This window comes from Osmerus mordax (assembly GCF_038355195.1).
Source record: "Osmerus mordax isolate fOsmMor3 chromosome 23 unlocalized genomic scaffold, fOsmMor3.pri SUPER_23_unloc_3, whole genome shotgun sequence".
NCBI classification, from domain to species: domain Eukaryota; kingdom Metazoa; phylum Chordata; class Actinopteri; order Osmeriformes; family Osmeridae; genus Osmerus; species Osmerus mordax.
This window is the reverse complement of record NW_027120401.1, coordinates 1-19,116: the sequence shown is the minus strand read 5'-3', so window position 1 is coordinate 19,116 and position 19,116 is coordinate 1. Positions and strand designations below refer to the sequence as shown.

The 19,116-nt window shown below is 46.1% G+C and overlaps 1 protein-coding gene across 1 annotated transcript in view; it reads right to left on the bottom strand.

Moving 5' to 3' along the window:
- LOC136938980 (adhesion G protein-coupled receptor L3-like) overlaps window positions 1-13,968 on the bottom strand; it is a gene marked incomplete at its 5' end in the record, with an annotated part of 68,532 nt that extends 54,564 nt beyond the window's left edge. The window contains 2 exons of the mRNA XM_067231846.1: window positions 2,369-2,728; window positions 13,155-13,968. Coding sequence (XP_067087947.1) covers window positions 2,369-2,728; window positions 13,155-13,968 — 1,174 coding nt within the window. The remainder of the gene's footprint in view (window positions 1-2,368; window positions 2,729-13,154) is intronic.
- Window positions 13,969-19,116: the final 5,148 nt, after the last annotated feature.

The following is a 19,116-nucleotide window of genomic DNA, read 5'->3' as shown; positions in this document are numbered from 1 at the left end:
TGATGTAGCAGTGTGTCCCACAGGAAGAACGGGTCGAAACGCAGCACCCGGTCCAACGGCATACGTACTTTAAATCTCTGAAGCATATCTTCATAGCAAATTGCCAATGAAGATTTGAGATGGATAAAAACGATGAATGGTAAATGAATGGTTTTATCAGTAAATGGAATCGAGAGAGGTGATTGTGAGTGAAGACATTTTGAGCGTGCAGAGACAGCTCAGACAGAGTGTGTGGGCATGTGTGTGTATGTGTATTATAATTAAGTGTGTGAGTAATACAACAGAGTGGGTTGAATTTCTGTGACAGCTGAACTCCTGGAGAAAAGACACCGAACTGGGTTCCAATTAAGTCTGATATCCTCGAGTTCATTATGAAAGGTCAATTAGTGCAGCCTTAGGGAGACCACCACTGCTGAAGATGATGTGAGGAGACGGGTGTGTGTGTGTGTTTTAAGGAGTGTGTGTGTGTGTGTTTGTGTCTCTCTTGGGCCACAAACTGACTCAAAATAAGGCCAGTTGAAATCAGGTTGCCTATATCCAAATGAGTCCTCTGACTGATCAAATTTAACCTCACCTCAGCTAAATGACTCCTTTAAATCCTGAATGCTGGGTTGACTGCCAATGTCAACGGTTTGACATTGGAAGGACGGAACATTCGTATACCCGAGTTAACAAGTTAACGTTCTGAGCTCCTCCCGAAATGGCTTCTTCTTTATAAACTCATCAGCGACTCCATTAAAGGAACATGTCGGTGTTGAGACGCCCTTGTCTTGGGGAGACGAGAGAGACAGCTAACATTAACCGATATAAAACCTTGACTGACATATCATTTCCTCGCCAGTCCTCCTTGAACTGCCTGAAGCTTGATGGATTTATCAGATGGGGCTCGACCTGAGAAGGGGAGAGACGAGTGGGAAGGAGAATTGGAGAGAGCGCGAGAGAGAAGAGCAGGAGATGAAGAGAGAGAGAGCGAGAGAGTTAGAGAGAGAGATAGAGATAGCGACCGAGCGAGCGAGATGGAAGGATTCGAGGAACTTTCAAAGGGAGGCTGAGGAAACTCGTAAAGTCGTCCTCTGCTCGGCAAAGTCGTCTGAAGTGTGACGGCTTTGAAGAACGTGGAGCGTGAGGGGGCCTGGATGGGGGAGGCGGGGGGGTAGTGTGTATGGTTTGTGCCCCCCCCCCTTACTTTGCCAGCGCGCAGCCGTTCGCGGGGTCTCAGTGGGGCTTTGGTGTCGCCTATTAATGAGGAGCTGAGCCAAGACAAGAGACTGCGCCCACCCTCGACGAACTACCGCCGCTGACGCCATCTCAGGCACCTCGTTCCCCATCTACAAACTAACAGCTTCGGTCTAGGAGCCCTTCCTTTTGGAAATACACCGGTACCTTTATCTTTGCTCAGTTTAGTTGTTGAATCTGAAACCGCATGCGTGTGTACCGCGTTCTACCTTTATTTGCCATTTCACTTCTGCCTGTCGTTTTCAACGGGTTGTTGCTTATTCCTTTTGTCGGGACCAGGGCAGGGACCAGATGAAGTGGGGGAAAGCGTGCGCTTGTCCTTGAAAACACACACACGTGTTCCAACACTTAGCCATTAAGATAATTGGTTTCCAGGAAAGTGGCGATGGTGGCTCGTTCCTATGGTCCAGGCGAGGTAGCTGGCTATCTTTAACCACCTTCCACTGCGTGGCACACTAGGCTAGAAGCAAATTAAATTGCATACCCAACTACAGACTTGGGGTCTGAGGAAGCCTGTTGTGCACTTTACAACACCATACTTTACTGTACTTTACAGCCAATCAGCTGTCGGCTGATAATAATACGCAGTGGGCGGTGACCATGTAGAGACAGAAATGACATACCGTTGTGTAAATAAGATAAATAACATAAGCTCATTTAGTTTGTTTAATAAAAGAGCAAGCTATAGACCTGTTGTATAGGAAAGGTAACCTTAAATGACTTATTTTGTGATCTGGCGATATATATATATTAAAAAATATATATATATAAAAAAAAATATAGATATATATGTATATTTTTTTAATTATTAACTTGACCATCCAGGGGGGGTCAAGTTCCCCCTAATATAATGATAGGGGAAACACTGATACGGAAGCCAGCACACAGAGCTGAGGGGAGGGGCGACTCAATGACCCACAGAGGGAAAATGCTGCAGATGTCTTATTTTCTCATAATGTATTGATTATTATCTGGTGATGTGAGGATCCACAAAATGTTATTAGTCATTCTGAAACGCAGACAGATATGTCATTTCAAAACCTGTAAAACAACGTTTTGAAAAACCTGTCAAATACAGGTCATAATGTGATGATGATGTCATCTTATTAGGAACTGTATTGCAGAACCATACCTAGAGTTCCGGGTGGGCAGGACTGTTTGGCCACCAGTCCTTGGCGTGTCTTTGGCCAGTTGATGTCGGACATCACCATGGGGTTGCAGTACTCTATGCCGATGTTGGGCAGTTTGGAGGACGGGGACAACCTGGTGTTGACCTCCGGGACGCTGCCCTCTTCTGGTGGCTGGGGAGAGAGGGTGGTCGTGGAGGTGGTCTGCGGTCGCTGGGCAACCGGCGTCGTCATGGCAGACCTGGTGGTCGTGGTCGAGGAGGAGGAGGCTGAGGTGGTGGCGGTCGTCGTGGAGACGGTGCTGGGCCGCGTTGTGGTCCGCGTGGTGGTGGTGTCCATGAACACCATCACGGACGAAGAAGAATCTGGTAACAAGAAAGAGAGGAGAGGGAGAGTGAGCGAGAGTGAGCGAGAGCGAGAGAGAGCGAGAGAGAGAGAGAGAGAGAGAGAGAGAGGAGGAAGAAAAGAGAGTAAGTGGACCAATTTTCAAAAAAATAAAAGCTGTTTTTCCAGTACAGTTGAGTGAGAAAGAAAAGGTGCATTCTGAATGGAAGAGGGATGGAGGACCATGAAGGAAAAGAAAACTCGCAATGTCTTTTTTTCCCAGTCACAGTTCATTTGTGTCTCAGAAGCAAATTCATTTCAGGCCTGATGGAGGGGGAAAAAAAAATGTCCTCGTGGGGGGAGGGTGGGGGGGGGGGGGGTGTTCCATTGTCCTATCCCCCTGGTGTGGGTTTAAGAGGAGATAGTTCAAACTGGATCAATTGGAGCTGGCAGGTGCGGCGTGGATGTGCTTGCTCCCTCCCATGGCTAAGCTAACGCACACAGGCATCTATTTCCTGCTGTGGTGTGCAGCTTGGACACCGAGAGCTTCTTTTGTGTTGAGCACTTTCGAACAAGTCAATAACAACACTGGTGCTTGCGTGCCATTCTGTTATGGGGGCCTGTTGTGTGGTGTTTTGTGATGGCCACCTGGTGAGGGGTGCATTCGGATGGATAGGCGGGGGACGCTAGCTCGTCGGATGAGACCCTCGTTGAGATGCTCGACTAAGGAAGGGCTTGTGCGTGTACATCCCATACCACCGCATCAGAGAAGCTTCTTTCACGTCCGGGTGCGCACAACCAAACACACACGCGCGCACGCAGACAACGACCTCATCGTCCCAAGCCTCCTGTGACCAACATCGTCAATCATTCCGTCTGCCCTACCCCTACCCCCACCCAGCCCCCTTCTCCCTCTCGCAGCCTCCCTCAGTGTCACTGATTGGAAAATAAGAGTCTGAAATGTATTCAGAAACCAGTGTTTTATAAATGTGTGGTCTGGGTTTAGCTGCCGAAGGGGCAGAGGGCAGGGTGATAGGGTCAAGCTTTACAACACTACCAGAGGGTGAGGTGTGTGTGTGTGTTTGTGTGTGTGTGTGTGTGTGTGGGGGGGGGGGGGTAGGTTTAGCGCAGTAGATGGATCAATGCCAAAGCACCCACATGTTACGGTGGTGTTCTAACAATCCACCTCCATCTCACAGTTCCTGCTATTGTCTTTGCTATTGGGGACACCAGCAAACAGGAAGCACACTAGGACCCTGGGGGATCCCCCTTCCCCGGGGATGGCCGATCCCTTCGTTACAACGGAGCTACAATCTACTCGAAATGCAATTTCATACGTGCCTCCCCTCTCCCCTCATGCACAGATATAATACAACTGACAAACATGATCAATGGCACTGATCTTCAGATAACAACAGGAATTAAATCAGGCCACTTGGCGTAGGTGTGAGGCTTGCTCTTCAACAATGTAAAAGAGTCACCAGGAGTGTTACACATGGGAGGCAAACAGTACGATACAAGGACACATCATTGCCATATATTGCCAGTTAAATAACAGTTGTACACACATAATGTGCAGGCCACTGTAGAAGCAAAGTCTCCAAAATGTACATTCACTGACTTGTTGATACACGATTTCTAAACATGCAAAAAAGTCTTCCATTCCCACAAGCCCCCCTCCCCCCCAGCAATTAAAGTGATTGTTAGTTTATTAAAGCCACCATATCCGTGGTAACCCTTGAGACTGATAAAGTAGTTGTTGTTGTTGCTGTGTCAACAAGTAGTGTGTGGAGGTGTTTTAAAGATCCCTCGGTATCTGGGTACACCGCTGTGGAGACACTCCATCAAGAATGCATCTCCTTGTGGCATTAACCAGGCTCCTATTTAATCACAACAGCAGCAGGGGCGACATAGACTTGTTTTCTTTCTGCCACAGCCAATTCTTATGATGTCAAATTGTGGACGTCTCCTCACAGAAGCACAGAAAAGTAGACATTGCAGGAACATATAACTATATTAGTGAACGCACGCACTTGTATGGACCTTCCTCGTCTGGGCACGTCTGGGCCACATTGTCTATTGAACATCTCACAGACCCAGAAACAGGTATTGAACGGCTCCACTGGGCTGAAAATATATTCCCATCGCCATCGGCAACGACGGTACAAAGCCTGAAAAAACTGCTTACAAATTAACCATAATATGTTCCACCACTTTCAACAGTCCCAATGGCCAAAAAATCATCACATGCTACAGTATAACAGAAATATCACCAAGGACATCATTTGTATTTCGAATTATTCATGAACGTTTATTTATTCATTTATTGCTTACGGGAGCCCTGCATATCTTGCCTATCTCGCTTGGCACAGGACAGGAAGGTAGTCTAAATGTAATTTCTCTGAGATGAACCACATGAGTTTGGTGGATGAGGTGCATGTGTAGACCATAAGTGTAGAACGAGACCAGAATGGAAATCATTTCATGGAGATGGGCTTTTCTGTTGAGGCCAATGGGGTCACATTGCAGGATCTGAGATAAGCAATGGTTAACAAGGTGGGAAGAGCGGCCAATTAGGATAAGGGAATGACAGATGTGGTTGAGAACGTCAATATGGCTCCCATTCTGAATGGGTGAGATTGAGGCGGCGTATATAAAATTATATATTTTATTAAATATTATACATCATTTCCTGAACTAGGCTTTTACTGTCTCCCTACAAAAAGACAAGAGTCTTATAGAAATTTACAAACAACACATTAAGTATGCGGGACACCAAAAAAGATGTCCTGATCCACTAGTTTTTATTCTGTCCACTGCATCAAAATGCTGAGTCAAAATTTGTTGCTGAACTATTCTCTATTGCTCTAGGATTAGCATAGGACGACTGAGAGGAGTGCAGAGTCCTTGAGCTATCCTGCGTTTTTTGCATGAGGTGTTTAAGAAGAGACAAGCAGGTCAGGAGACATTTCTGTTTTGGGAAAACACAAGCTTCACAGACACAAGGACGTGTAGCTTTTGCTTATTCTGTCTGGGGGCAACCACCTCCAGTGGGGTTCAAGTTCACTGGCTCTGTGAATATGACCTTTGTATGCTAGGAGTTGTCCTTAATCCTACAGGCTCCAGGAAGTACTAAAATATTTAGCATGGGAGGGGGTTTTTCTTTGTGTTTTTTGGAGGGAACATAACCCTCAGTGAAGAGAGGCTTGAGTGACCTCTTCTTCTTGCCTTGTTGCTTTAGTGTTCTCATTTCAGGCCTCAGTAAGTCAGTTAAACCTCAAGATGGTGTGAATCCACCGTGCCAAGAGTGCTCTTCGGAGGAGCAAAACATAATGAGAGCTGACTCCAAGGAAGGTTGTGGTGAATTCAAGATGGCCACTTTCACCGACAATTAGGGTTGCAAAGGGGCAAGGGTTGGAAAGTCAATAAAGAATCACCGTTCTACCATCATATTTTCATCATTCTCCTTGCCAACAATACCACCATCTGTCAATATTTCCATGTCATAAAAAAATATATAGAAAGAATGATTATATCCCATATGCCATAATCTAGAACCCCAAACCCAGGCAATCAATTCCAACAAGTTAAAACACCATGCTTGTATTGATCTCTTCCACTCTGATGTTCATTAATAATGGATGTATTTCAAATCCGTCGCTGAACAAACAACCACCTCTATCGTCATGTATGGTGACAAGACATTTTCTACCTCATGAATTGCCCGTCTCTTGCATTTCATCAAACAACAAGCTCAAATATCATCTGTCACACTACACCACGCTGTATCTTATGTAACGTCCCCCTCACCACGCGAATGCCGTCTGTTTGCACCGGCGCACTCTGCACAAGAGCCGGGCTCTTTATTTCAAAGCAGGAGTTCTGGCTAATTAGTCTCAGCTTCTCTTCCTGTTTGGCTTAAGGCGTTTAGAGTTAGTCTTCCAAGCTTCAGGAGGGACACCATTTTTTTTTTATGAACCCAGTTTCTACGACTTTATAATTTCTGTCAGGGCTTCAGTCTAGCTGGCTTAAGAACTTAGCAGACTGGAGATGAAAAGAGCGACGTTTGAAGAGGATGTGAAATAGACCGCCTTGCTGGATGTTACCTTCCTTTCACCTGTCTCAGCTTGAACTCGATTATCTCCCGTTGTTAGCATTTGCACTGTGCTCACACCTCCATGCTTGGGTACATCCCTTTGAGGAAATGTCCTGAAACTCAGACTACCACTGGGGTTTGGCTCCATGAAATAAATCTCCGGAAGCCCTTCAGAAAAATGACCAACACAATTCTGGAAAGAAATACATTTAGTCCATGATTGTCCAAGACGGACGTTGAGGCAATAAAACTCTAGCTCTCGGTTATTTGCGACGTGATCCATTAAATATTTTTATTTGACACAAATCTATATCAAACTATGATTAACTACTGTTACACAAGATCATGTAATCTCCCAAAGAAAATGTGGGAGAGTCTCAACAAAATGTCTCGTAACACATGAACAAAAAAAACAACAATCCTTGAACCATATGAAAATTAGGAATCAACTTACACAATATACTCAGTAAAATATTCCACAAACCATCAACCCATGGCATGTTATGACACGGTTCATTCGACAGCCAGGCCGTGAGTTCCCCCACACGTGCGTCACTCGATCCCCCAAAAATCCAACGTACGCCCAGGAAAGCTGAGCTAGAGGGAGATATACTGTTAAATGATGATAAAACTCCTGTCTCGTAATGGGCCTTTTGTGGCAGGGGCCCACAAATCTGTCAAAGTGGGCCCTGTGGTAAATTATGCGTCCCGACATCCGGTAATGCTCAGATACCATCTGACATGATGGAGGAGGTAATGGAGGGAGGCTATGCATTGTTTGGCAATTAATTCCTCCTTCCCTGGAGCTTCCCCGGACTACGGAGGGCAGCGCTGGAGGTCACACGGCGTTGGGATGGAACATACGCGCCGCAGCGATCAGGAAGCCCAGAGCGGGACGACGAGGGGGAAAAACCGCGGCTCGGACGCTAACGCGAGCTGACGCGCGGGCGCATGCACGGCCCCTTGCGCGTGACGCGGCCAGAGCCTGCGAGCGGATGGCACGCGTGCCCGGAGCAGCGAAAAACATACGGCACCCATCGCACAGGCACTCACTGAAACAGAACACACACACACACTCCTGAAATTAGGGGTGCTGTGAGCTCTCCGGATCTTTCTAAGGGCCCCGAGGGCCCCGAGACCTGAGCCATATCAGCTGCCGCACGGTGAAAAACCCACAGTCGAGGAGGGGAGGAACGAGGGGAGAGGAAGGAAGGGGGTACAAGGAGTCTCGCTCACAGGCAAAAAGCCCCGGGTTAGATTTTTGAACACTGTTGTCCGATGGAGCCAAGCAGTCGGAGGGTACAAAGATCTATGGCGAGTACTCCGGCACTGCTCATAAGGGGGGATTTAGTGCTTCAAAGGCAACCACAGTGGGCCAGATCCACTCGACTGATCACCCCGAAGGAGAGACACGGGTGGAAAAAAGTTTCCGGGGGGGTCGCAAAAGTTCACGGGGCAGTTTTCGATTCCAGACGATGTCTTGTCCCGATTGGCTAGACGACTGCAAGCAGCACACTGTGCACGACACGCACAGGCTGTGCGGTTCTCCGCACACACACAAACACACACGCAGCAATTTTGAGTCCACCCTCTCAAAATCACGAGCTTATTTTTCACCCTGAATACATGTCTTTTTCTTCTTTTTTTCCCAATTTCTGCATGTGTCGGGGTGAGATGGATGGTGTGTTGGCCCTGAGTGAAGGATGGCATGTCAGCCACTCTGACTACACAGGTGAGCTGTGTATGAGATCTGAACCGGGGTATGAGCACAGGAGGAAGATGAACGACTGCACACCACAGCGATGTGGGACGAGAACCAGGGATCTGGAATGGGGCTGTATGAATGACGTGTTGTATGTCAAATATTCAAACTAATATTCTATGTATACGGAATTTGATAAGCAGGGTTTTTGTAAAAGGTTATTATTGCTGTATTGCTAGGGAATTAAAGAAAAGGGGACAACGATGAATAAATTGTGATATTTAAGCAGACATCCACACAGGCATTTAGCTAACTAGAACACATCTTTAAGGATAGCCCCAGCATTGCTATGCAACAAATCTCTATCTCGATTACTAACACTCTACTGTTGTATTTGTGTGTGTGTACAGTGCACACGTGCAAATGTCGACAGGAAAAAATAAACAGCCTTTGTAATCTTAAAGCCTAAACCCTGTCTTGTGAGTGGATTACCCTGGGAACCGACTGCCCTATGCTACACAGGGGCACCAGGACCTGCAAAAAGCATGTAGCTCCTTTTGCCAAGCCGGATAAACCTGCCCAGCTACATACAGCATGATTAAACCCCCTTTTTCCCTTGGAGTGGGGGCAGAGTAGGGACACTGGAGAAGCCATGTGTGAAGGCATTGTTTGCAGAAATAGGCTGCTTGCACAAAGGTTGGGAGCCAGAGAATAGCAACACAAACATTGAAGCTAAGAGGTCTCTTGAGGATAGAGGGCGCTGTTTTCATTCCCCTCCAACAGCCCTTCCCAAGATTCAAAGTCAGCCAAAAGAAGAAAAAAAACAGCAGAAGCGACTAGGGAAAGTAGCAGCCTCTGCTAATTCGTTCTACAAAACTGAACTCTGACCTCAGGTTAATCTATGAAGGAATGACTGCCACTAATTGACTTATTTCAAACCGATGGCTCTCCACGAGTGTCTGGATTCAAAACGATCCCCAGCAAGGTCAAAGGGCAACAGGTTGCGTTTTAAATAGCCCCGCTGCTTCGACATGCCCCCCCTTAGAATAACGACTCTGCCAGGCCGAATTTACTGGTTAGCCGCACTTATTCAATTAAGCAAGTCTGTGTTACTGCTGACAGCGCCAAGATGGGCCGGCGAGCCCCTGAAACACGCCAGCTTCCGTACGAAGGTCGGTGGGCGCCGCCTCGGGCTCCCTCTGGCATGACTGGCACACTGCCCCGGCCAGATGGCAACATGTGGCAAGATTACAGGGAAGCTAGACAAGGAGGGGGTGGGCTAGGCCAACTGTGCATCCTGGCTCATGCAGATGGCATGGACGAGATAGGGGACCGGGGTTGTCGACCCGACTGGACGATACAGCGATCAAAGGTGGATTCAGGCTACGGGGAACAAATGAAAGATGACAAGTTGAGGGGGTGTACAGTACAGGGAGTGGGGGATGTATAGTACCCCCCCCATCTCATCGAATTAACATGATGACGCATTTCAAAAGCCCCAAGTGGGGTGAAACATGGTTAGGTTGCATTTCACTGACCAATATGCATAAATGACGGCTTCTTTGGAGAGTTGAAGGAAGAAAAGCATGTGTGGACATGCACACGCATGCAGACACACACACACACACACACAGCAGGGCACACCAGTGGCAGGTGTCTGAAGCAGGGCGAATTCTCTCAAGTGACTGCTTGCACTAAGTAGCCCTCTGGACTTCTGTCTGCCCAGTGTAGCAGACACCAACAGGATTACTGTGTGCCTGTGCTTGCCCGTGTGTGTGTGTGTGTGTGTGTCTGATAAAGTCTTGAAAACACACATCTTGAATTTAGTATGCTGTCATGTTTCATGTTTCTGTATTTTACGCGATGTGTTATATACTCACTTCTTCCATTTCTCCACACATAGTATAACACACTGGAGGACATTCCAATCCCTTGGTTCTGGGTGTCGATAAATAAATGAAAGTAAAGTATGTGTAGCTAATATTTTGTATTTGAATGTGTTTCTGAGACTTTGTAAAGAAGAATTTTTCAACAACAAAAAAATATATATATATTGTCTTCCTTGCTCTTTCTCTCTCTCGCTATTGAATCTGAGAATAGAGGGAAAAGAAAGGCTTTACAATGCTGGCTGTTTAAAAAATAATAATTCAATTATTTTTGCAAAATGCTTGCATTTTTAGACACGACTGATTTACCAATGTGGTCGTCATGGAAATGGACTGGTATTTTTTTTCCCATATCTTCTTCTTGTCCTTGACAACATCTGTCTCTTAAGACTGAATTTTAACAGACACTATCCTCTGAAAAAACACCTTCATAATAATGTTGAATCCACTGATCCACTGGCACATAGTATTTCAAAATTGTTATATTTTACCAGACAAAGGCAACCCATAGGAAGTAATTACCTTCAAACAACAGTACTGCACATAGGCTATACGGTACCACACATGCCCTTCCACAATATATCCCCGCTTCCTAAAAATACCCTGCCCTGTTCTGGATGTGTGCGCGCCGTGCCCCGACTGTGCTGTGGCGTGCCGACTCGAGACCCAGCTGTGATCCCAGGAACAGCTCGACTGCTCCATTGCCCATATCCCATGCCCCATTGGCTGGGCAGATCATGCGTTGCAGTGCCCTCAGCAGTTGCGTGGGGGCGGAGGCCTGGGGGCCTGAAGGGGGAGGGGGGGTCGGTACACAGGTGGTAAGCAGCCCGTGTAGGAATATCTCACACCACCCTGCCTCACAGGAGGTGTTAACTCCGAACATGCTGTGAACTGTGGCAGCAGTCCTTGGGGGGTAGAGAGCACAACCTCGGGGACTCAGCTTGGTTCCAGGATGTCTTAGACGACTATTATGGTCCCTGTGACGGGCTGGTTTGGAACCCCGGTCTCCAGAGTGCCTGTACGAGCTCCTGGGCCTTTAGCTCATGGAGATAAACCGTTCCGGTGTCAGGCAAGGTTCACTGATCCGTCTTCACTATGTGGAAGTGTTCACTCAAGGGTTTGGTAAACAGATTTCCATCAATGGAAATCAACTGTCAACACTGAGGGAAGGCATTGCAGGTCTACAACAGGTAGAACGGGTATTCAAACGGTTTGGAATCAAGACATATTACACACCAGCCTTATTGTACTTTATTGGATATGATAAGGCAGCATCTGTATTGTCTACACACCTACGAATAATGTGAATGTGTGTGTGTGTGCGCATGTGTTTGGGTGTGCACTTGAGTGTGTGTGTGTGAACAGAATGTGTGCATGTATGTGCGTGTGTCGGTGGGTGAATGTGTACAGTATAGATGTTTGAAACCAAATATGGCACAGAATCTCCAGATATTCTGTTAAAAGACAGTTACTTGACACAGCTATCTAATAAAAGAGTGCACCGAGGAACTCTTAGAACTGTTGAAAGGCTGTTTCGGGAGGCAATTAGGAATACGTCTGGGCTTCTGGGAGTGGACGACTCATCAGAGATGAAGATGAACAAAGGCTGTACAATTCAACTTTGACTTTGAGCCTGTGCAACGTAGAAAGGGTTGGTTGCAGCCATTTTCGTCTATAAAAGCATAAAAGTAAAGCGATCACTGACAAGCAGCAGGTGAGAGCAGCAATTTTCACTGGTGCATAGTATAAAGACTTCACAGTCAAATAACTTGTGACATTTCTGACTAAAGCTGTTGATGAGGCACCGCAAAGAATTATCTCGGTGTGTCAAAACAGATTTTTTTGTCCCTGCTTCACAACCTGCACGTTACGTTTTTCAAGAATATATATATAATTCAAACAACGGAGCCAGGAAATTATGCTTTTATAATATGAATATAAGTAGTCACTTGCTCCTTGATGACAGACGGTTAGATAGAGTCACTGAACCAAAAAGGACAGATATTATTTTTTTTTACGGTATTCATCATAGTCCCCTCTAGATATTATACTTGATACCATGTATTATGTCTCCAGACCACGCTGAAACGTATGCAGTGATGACTGCATAGCCTCTTCATGTGGAGGCTACTCATGTCATGGTAAAGAAGGGGAGGTGTGTAGTTCTGAATCGCTCCGCTTCTACTAAAAAATTCCTCCTGTGACAACAACATAATAGCACATCACACACACGTTTCGTCCCAGCTGCTGTGTGGTTGGTTTCTAGAATTCTCCGTTCATTAGAAGAATGAATGGAATGACAAAAGGAGGGTGAGACATCCAGGATTGTTATGTACCTAATTATCACCCTCCCACACACTCAGCATGGTGCAAAATTTCAACTTATGGGATAATGATATATATATTTCCTAATTATCAAGTTATTTTGACTCCCCTAATTAAATGATTTACATTGTGCAAATCATTATGCCAAATCTTTCTAGGCTGTGTTATACAAGAATGCCGCACCATGTTAAATCACCATATCAAGTTCAAAGAGTGTGACTGCTCTTCCAACATGCAGTGTTTCTAAAAAGACCTTTAGGTAGGTGCTCTAGAAGGAATCAGTTCCCTCACTGGTTCTAATAAAAAAATAATGAAACCATCTCAGCCAAAAGGTCTTCAAATGCCAAAACACCAGAAGTTGAACATAGAGGAATTATAATAATACAATAGAACAATAATAATAATAATAATAATAATAATACAAATAATACAATAATAATAACAATAACTTTGCCTACCTTGTCTATTGTCCAACGCCCCGAAATCCAGTGAGTACTTGACTACGTGGTAGTTGTTCCACACGTACAGCAGGTTGTCTCTGGGATTGTAATCCACAGCGGCGATGTACTGGTAGGAGTTGGGGAAGGGGATGTCCAGGAAGCCGTCCTTGCTCAGCTCCGTGTTGTAGATGTAGTCGATCTTGTTCCCCGTGGCCTCGTTGTCGTCGTCCTCGTACACCGTCTTCACCACGTACAGGACGCCGCAGATCATGAAGGCGTTGGATGCCGAGCGCTTGTCGTACGCCGTGTCCCAGGTGCCCTCCACGCGCAGCGTGTACGGGTTCAGCTGGCTGATGACCATGCGCCCGTTGTTCTGCTCCGTGGCGTAGATCACCCACAGGCCGTTCTCGTCCACCGCCAGGTCGATGTCCGACTTGCCGCCCCAGCGGTACGGCGACGTGTCGTGGTAGTTGGCGTTGGCGATGATGGCCTCGCCGCTCTTGATGCGCGTGCGCAGGTCGAACTTGACAATGTTGCGCGTGCGCTCCTTGTTGAAGAACAGGGCGCCGTCGTACACCACGAAGCCCGTGCCGTCCACGCGGTGAGGGAGCTTGTACGTTGTTGTCGGTCGCCCGGCAATGAAGTCTTCCTTAGAGGAGTACTCTGTGAGCGTGTCGGTGCGGTAGGGAGTCCAGGGCATGTAGTAGATTTTATCAGACGCTTGGAGGGGGTCTTTGCACCAGGCGCCAGACTGGTGGTCCGACTCAAAGAGGTGTTCGCTCTGGTACACCCCTCGCAGTAGGCCTGGGCACAGGAATACTGAGGAGCCAAAATGGGGAAAGGACAGAGCAGAGAGTTATTTTGGCTTGTATGCCACAGAGACAGTACCCAGTGGAAGATGGAAAAGAGACACATGGAAACAACAGCATGTTGAAACACAATGAAAAAAGGATTCGCAAGCTATTTCCTATTTCATCATGTAGGAGATTTGTTTCGTTCTTTTTGAAGGGTATCAACAAATGGAAATGTTTGTTGGTTTATTAGATTATACTTTGCTTTGGCTTTCATGTGACAGCAAGAGAAAGTGATTCATGAAACATAGACAAGGATTTAACCTTCCACTTTCCTTACCCTGCAATAAGATGAGTGTGCTGATCAGTCTGGAGAAAAATATATATAATATTCCATCCTGGATTGCCTTCACATCTTATTTTACATGTGAGGTATGAATGCCTCATTTATAACATTATGAAATTACACCAAAAAACACATTAATATATTTTGATTAATAGCTCAGAAAAATTACTGGCAGTGGGGTGGTACAAAACCAGTAATTACTGTACTTTATTTTGTCATCATTATGCAAGAATATGTTTCCATTATTTCAGACAAAGACATCTTCAGTCAATGGCACCATGATTGACAATGCCCCTGCATTCTAACATAATTATTTGCAACCTAGCTGGTCCTTATTTCTTATGAAAGCAATAGTGATGCATTACAGAAGTCGATATGGTGCGTCTCTTGCTGAAGGGGTTTCTGTTCCAGAATGGATTGTCTTGGACCTCCGACAGAGTCAAATTCGAGTCGGCTGTCTTGATAAAAAGATTACATTTGAATTTAAATCTTGCTCATGTGAATTTAATATACGAAGCACATAATTTATGGAGACAGAGAGGGGCAAAAGTAAAAGCGCTCATCATTCTCAGGAGAAAAATGGAGGTGCCAGTAGAAAAACAGTCTCTTTTTAGTACAATGCTGTATATACTTACTGTGTGCGCTGATGAAATCAGTGATGACATACTTAGAGGGGTGCCATCCTCTAACACTATAAACATTAGCACAGATAATGCCTGATTTGGAAAGCACTGGAATAATCCAAAGTAAAGAAGGAATGATTAAAATCAGGTGTGGCTGGGGGTGTACCAAGGCCTTACCGCAGCGGCTCGGTTTCGATTCCAACCCGGGTGGGTGTCATCACCTCTTATTTATCTCCCCTGCCTTCCCGTCTCCCATCAAATTATCATTTTGAAATCGCGGGGCCCTTTTGTCCGTGTGGTTTCTGACCACAGCGGTGGAGCCTGTGCTCACAGCCAGGCCAGAGCCCTGAGAAACGCAACTGAGGATTACCAGCGCCTCTGTCAGATGTGATCCACCCAACTCTGCACCGTAAACACCAAACACGGAATGGGCTCCTTTGATTCCGGTCGGCGAGAGGTGTGCCACTGCTGTGTGCGTGAGGATGCTTCCCCTGGTTCTCTAATCTCTTCAAGATTAAACAAATCGTCCGCCTGCTTGTGAATAACGTGCCGCCAATATCGCGGCGCAGCTTGAACTCTCTACTATGGCCTTACTGAACAAGGGCAGATGAGGTGCGGAAAACAAAACTAAGGGAGGCAAGCTTAGAACCGACATGGATAGCATGGCGCTATCCACACCAGATATGCAGGTGGTCGTGAAGGTTATTAAAGGGTATTAGGAGCCGGGGGAAGATGCTGTGTGTGTAAACAGCATTTTCTCTGGCTGATATTATACCATCATATAGCTGGATGAGGCCATTTCAACCTTCTTCCGGTATCATTTTCTTCGGGCGAAGTGCAGTAATCATGCAGAATGAAGTGTAACTACTGTATTAGGTTGGAGCTGAAGAGTGAGATAGGAACATAAATGTGGATGTGAGTTTGACTGGGCTTTTCATAACCTAACATCACATGCTGACAGGAGACAAACTAATATGTGTCATCTGCAAATTATTACACCACTTCACAGAATAGGGTATGGGTGTATTACTTGTTATGTGATGGCATGAAATACTATTTGAGGTGTCGTCCCTTCTGTTCAGGAACTGCCCCTCTCTTTTCTACTTTGACCTGTTTGACCATCAGCAAATAGGGACCCCTCGTGGGGGGGTTAGGGCAAGCTGTTTCCCATGCAGAGCCAGCGATGCATGAATGTGCATGTCTGAGATCATTCTGGAACATTGACTTTAGGGCTCCCAGAGGCTCCCAGACATCATCATGTTAGAGGTATAATCTAAAATGCTGACAGTTTATTGAACACGTTATCGATTGTCTCTTGCACACCTGACAGCTGGCAAAACCAGAGTGGAATAACTTTCAATTGCTTTAAAAATAAATATTCTGGATGGAACATGGGGGAAAAAAAGATTAAGTAAAAACCAAGAACCAAAATGCACCACTTTAGTTGATTGTCAAAAAGAGGCTTGTCTCATACAGTGTGAACCACTGAATTTCGATAGGGACATTGTGATTGCCGTTGGGAATTCATGGAATTTAGGAAAACAACAAATTGAAAAACAGAAGGTGCTGTCAATATTTTCTCATTACAGTGTACAAGCTAACTGATATTCAGCTCATGTGACCATCTATATCAGCTCCCCAGAAAGGCAAGCCCACCACCTGCCAATGCACAGCTTGCAGCATACAGGTTCATCAGGGAGCAGATGACATATGGAAGCTACTATGGCAACCCCATCACCCAGCCAAAATCATGTAGCACACAAAGAGCTAGGTGTAAGAAAGAAGTCGGCATTTAGTTACCTTTCTGCTCCACTTCTATAATAGTAGGCATGAGGGAAGAAGGAGAGAGAGATACAGAATAGGTTAATGTTGCGGTAATTGGCAAAAAGTTATTTTCTTCTTCTCAGCAAGTCAAACACACACAGGGAAGACAGTGGTTAGTGGAATAGACAAACATGACATTCAGTCGAAAAGCTTATTTGTGGCTAAGAAAGGAGGCATCGTCTGCCACAAAGCCTGTGAGGGAGAGAGAGAGAGTGATTAAATCAAACGCATCTCAACAAACGTGCGAGTGCGACTTTGAAGTGATATGACAACCCGCGAGATGGAGGGAGAGGGAATGAGAGAGATGTAATTGAGTCGTTTCGGAAACCACAAACCTAACACGTTCATTAAAAAATGGCTGAACATATGGTTACATTCCTTCAGCTGATTTTAGTCCTCGCACAGAAGGGAAAGGCAAGACAGGAAAGCGGGAGTACATGCAAATTCGAAGCAATTTTCACAAACACTCCTTTAAACTGATAATTGATGATTTATAACCCCTTTAGACAGATAACACTAATGACTCTTAACATGTGACCAATTCCACTATGTGATTCTGTCGGGAGAGGGGCTAAATTTGTTCAAGCATGCACAGCTGTGGAACAAACTCCCAGTAATTGTCAGCGCCATCGGAGTGGCCATCAACTTGAGAAAGTACAGATCTTCATCTTCGCCTGGCCTCTATCGTTAGTCACCAAGCACGCTGGTCGAGGCGCTCTTTTGCACGCCACCAAAAAGTCCAGCCTTTTTTCGATGGCCACCTGAACGCGCATTCATGTCAGGACAGGACGAAAGGTAATGGACGCCGACATCAAAGTCACCGACTTCAGTCTCGCCAAGCAAAGCTTCCCACAAACGTAATGAGAGAGACGCTCACAATGGGACACCAGCACATCCAATCTGGTGTTGTTGATCTCCCCCTCGGCAGGGAGCTCGCCACTACATTACGACGTCCAACTTCAAAGTGCTCCTAATCGCTCCGTCCTATTTGGTGATGTTGAAGGCCTGCCTGGGATGGTGTCTCCAGTCCCTTTGGCCGAGCTAACAACTAGCAAGGAATTCCCTAAACCCTTCCTGCAGACCCACACAGAAAACACAAGCAAACACACACACACGCACGCCCACACACCAGCATGCCCACATACACACACTCGGCCTGTAATCCGGGGTCTAATATGAGGGGATTAACCTTCCTTACCAGAGCTTACAAGGTCCCCCCTTTCCACAAAAAAAAAGAGAGAGAGGGAGAAAGTGAGGCCCTGAGAAGAGAAAATTAGGTTGGCGTACAGTGTAAAGGAGAGGTGGGGGAAGAGGAAAAGGAGATGGGGAAGGGATATTACGGGTTCAAAGGTTTGGAGGGAAAGAAATAAGGTCAGGGAAAGGGAGATGGAAGGAGGCAGTCATAAATGCCAGAGAGATGAAAGATTGATATGGATAAAAAGGGGGAAAGGCAGAGATGAGACCGACCTCCCCATTTTTTTGGCTGGTTATATGTTGGGCTCCATCAAACAGTGTTTCAGACGCTTTGGCGTCACTTGTATTTTTGGATCGATTCTTATCGGTTCTGTTACGAACTTCATGATCGATTAGTCTAGATTTCAAACCCCGGCACTCGGTCGAAACCATGTCATGACATTGTGCCTCGATGAATCATCTTTTTCCAGAAGAATCTACATAAACAAAACACAACTGGACTGGAGGGGTCGTGGGGGGAAGGGGGGTTCCGACTGCCTGCGCTCCAATACGAGGGACAGGGGGTAATAATCTTTATTTATTTTTAAAGGCATTAGGGATGGCGTAGAGTGGGAGGAAAGCACATTATGAAGAATGTGTCGTCGCCACAGGAAGGACGCCAAGCCCTCGCATCCCCTGTCACAGCTGTCACCGTGGTTTACATTTACCCCCCCCCCCATCATGTGACTGCTTGTCAGGGTAGGAATCGGCACACGTGGTGACCAAGGTCACTCTTCAGATCGCTGAAGGGTGTCGCTGAATGATTATTTATCGTACCGAGTGGTTGTAGCGATGAGATACCTACAGTAAGTGAAATGTCTCTTCGTAAGAGAGGAAATTATAGTTGGAATGGAGAAGAGAGAGAGGGGAGAGTTGTGACTGAGTAGAACGAAAGAGAAAGAGAAAGAGAGAGAGAGAGAATTGATTTGTATGAAAAAAAGGGAGCTTCTCTACCCCATTGTGACCCTAATACGATTTTGGTCACGCTTGTCAGTGAGTCACTAAAAGGCACTCTCTCTCTCTCTCTCTCTCTCTCTCTCTCTCTCTCTCTCTCTCTCTCTCTCTCTCTCTCTCTCTCTCTCTCTCCTCTCTCTCTCTCTCTCTCTCTCTCTCCTCTCTCTCCTCTCTCTCTCTCTCTCTCTCTCTCTCTCTCTCTCTCTCTC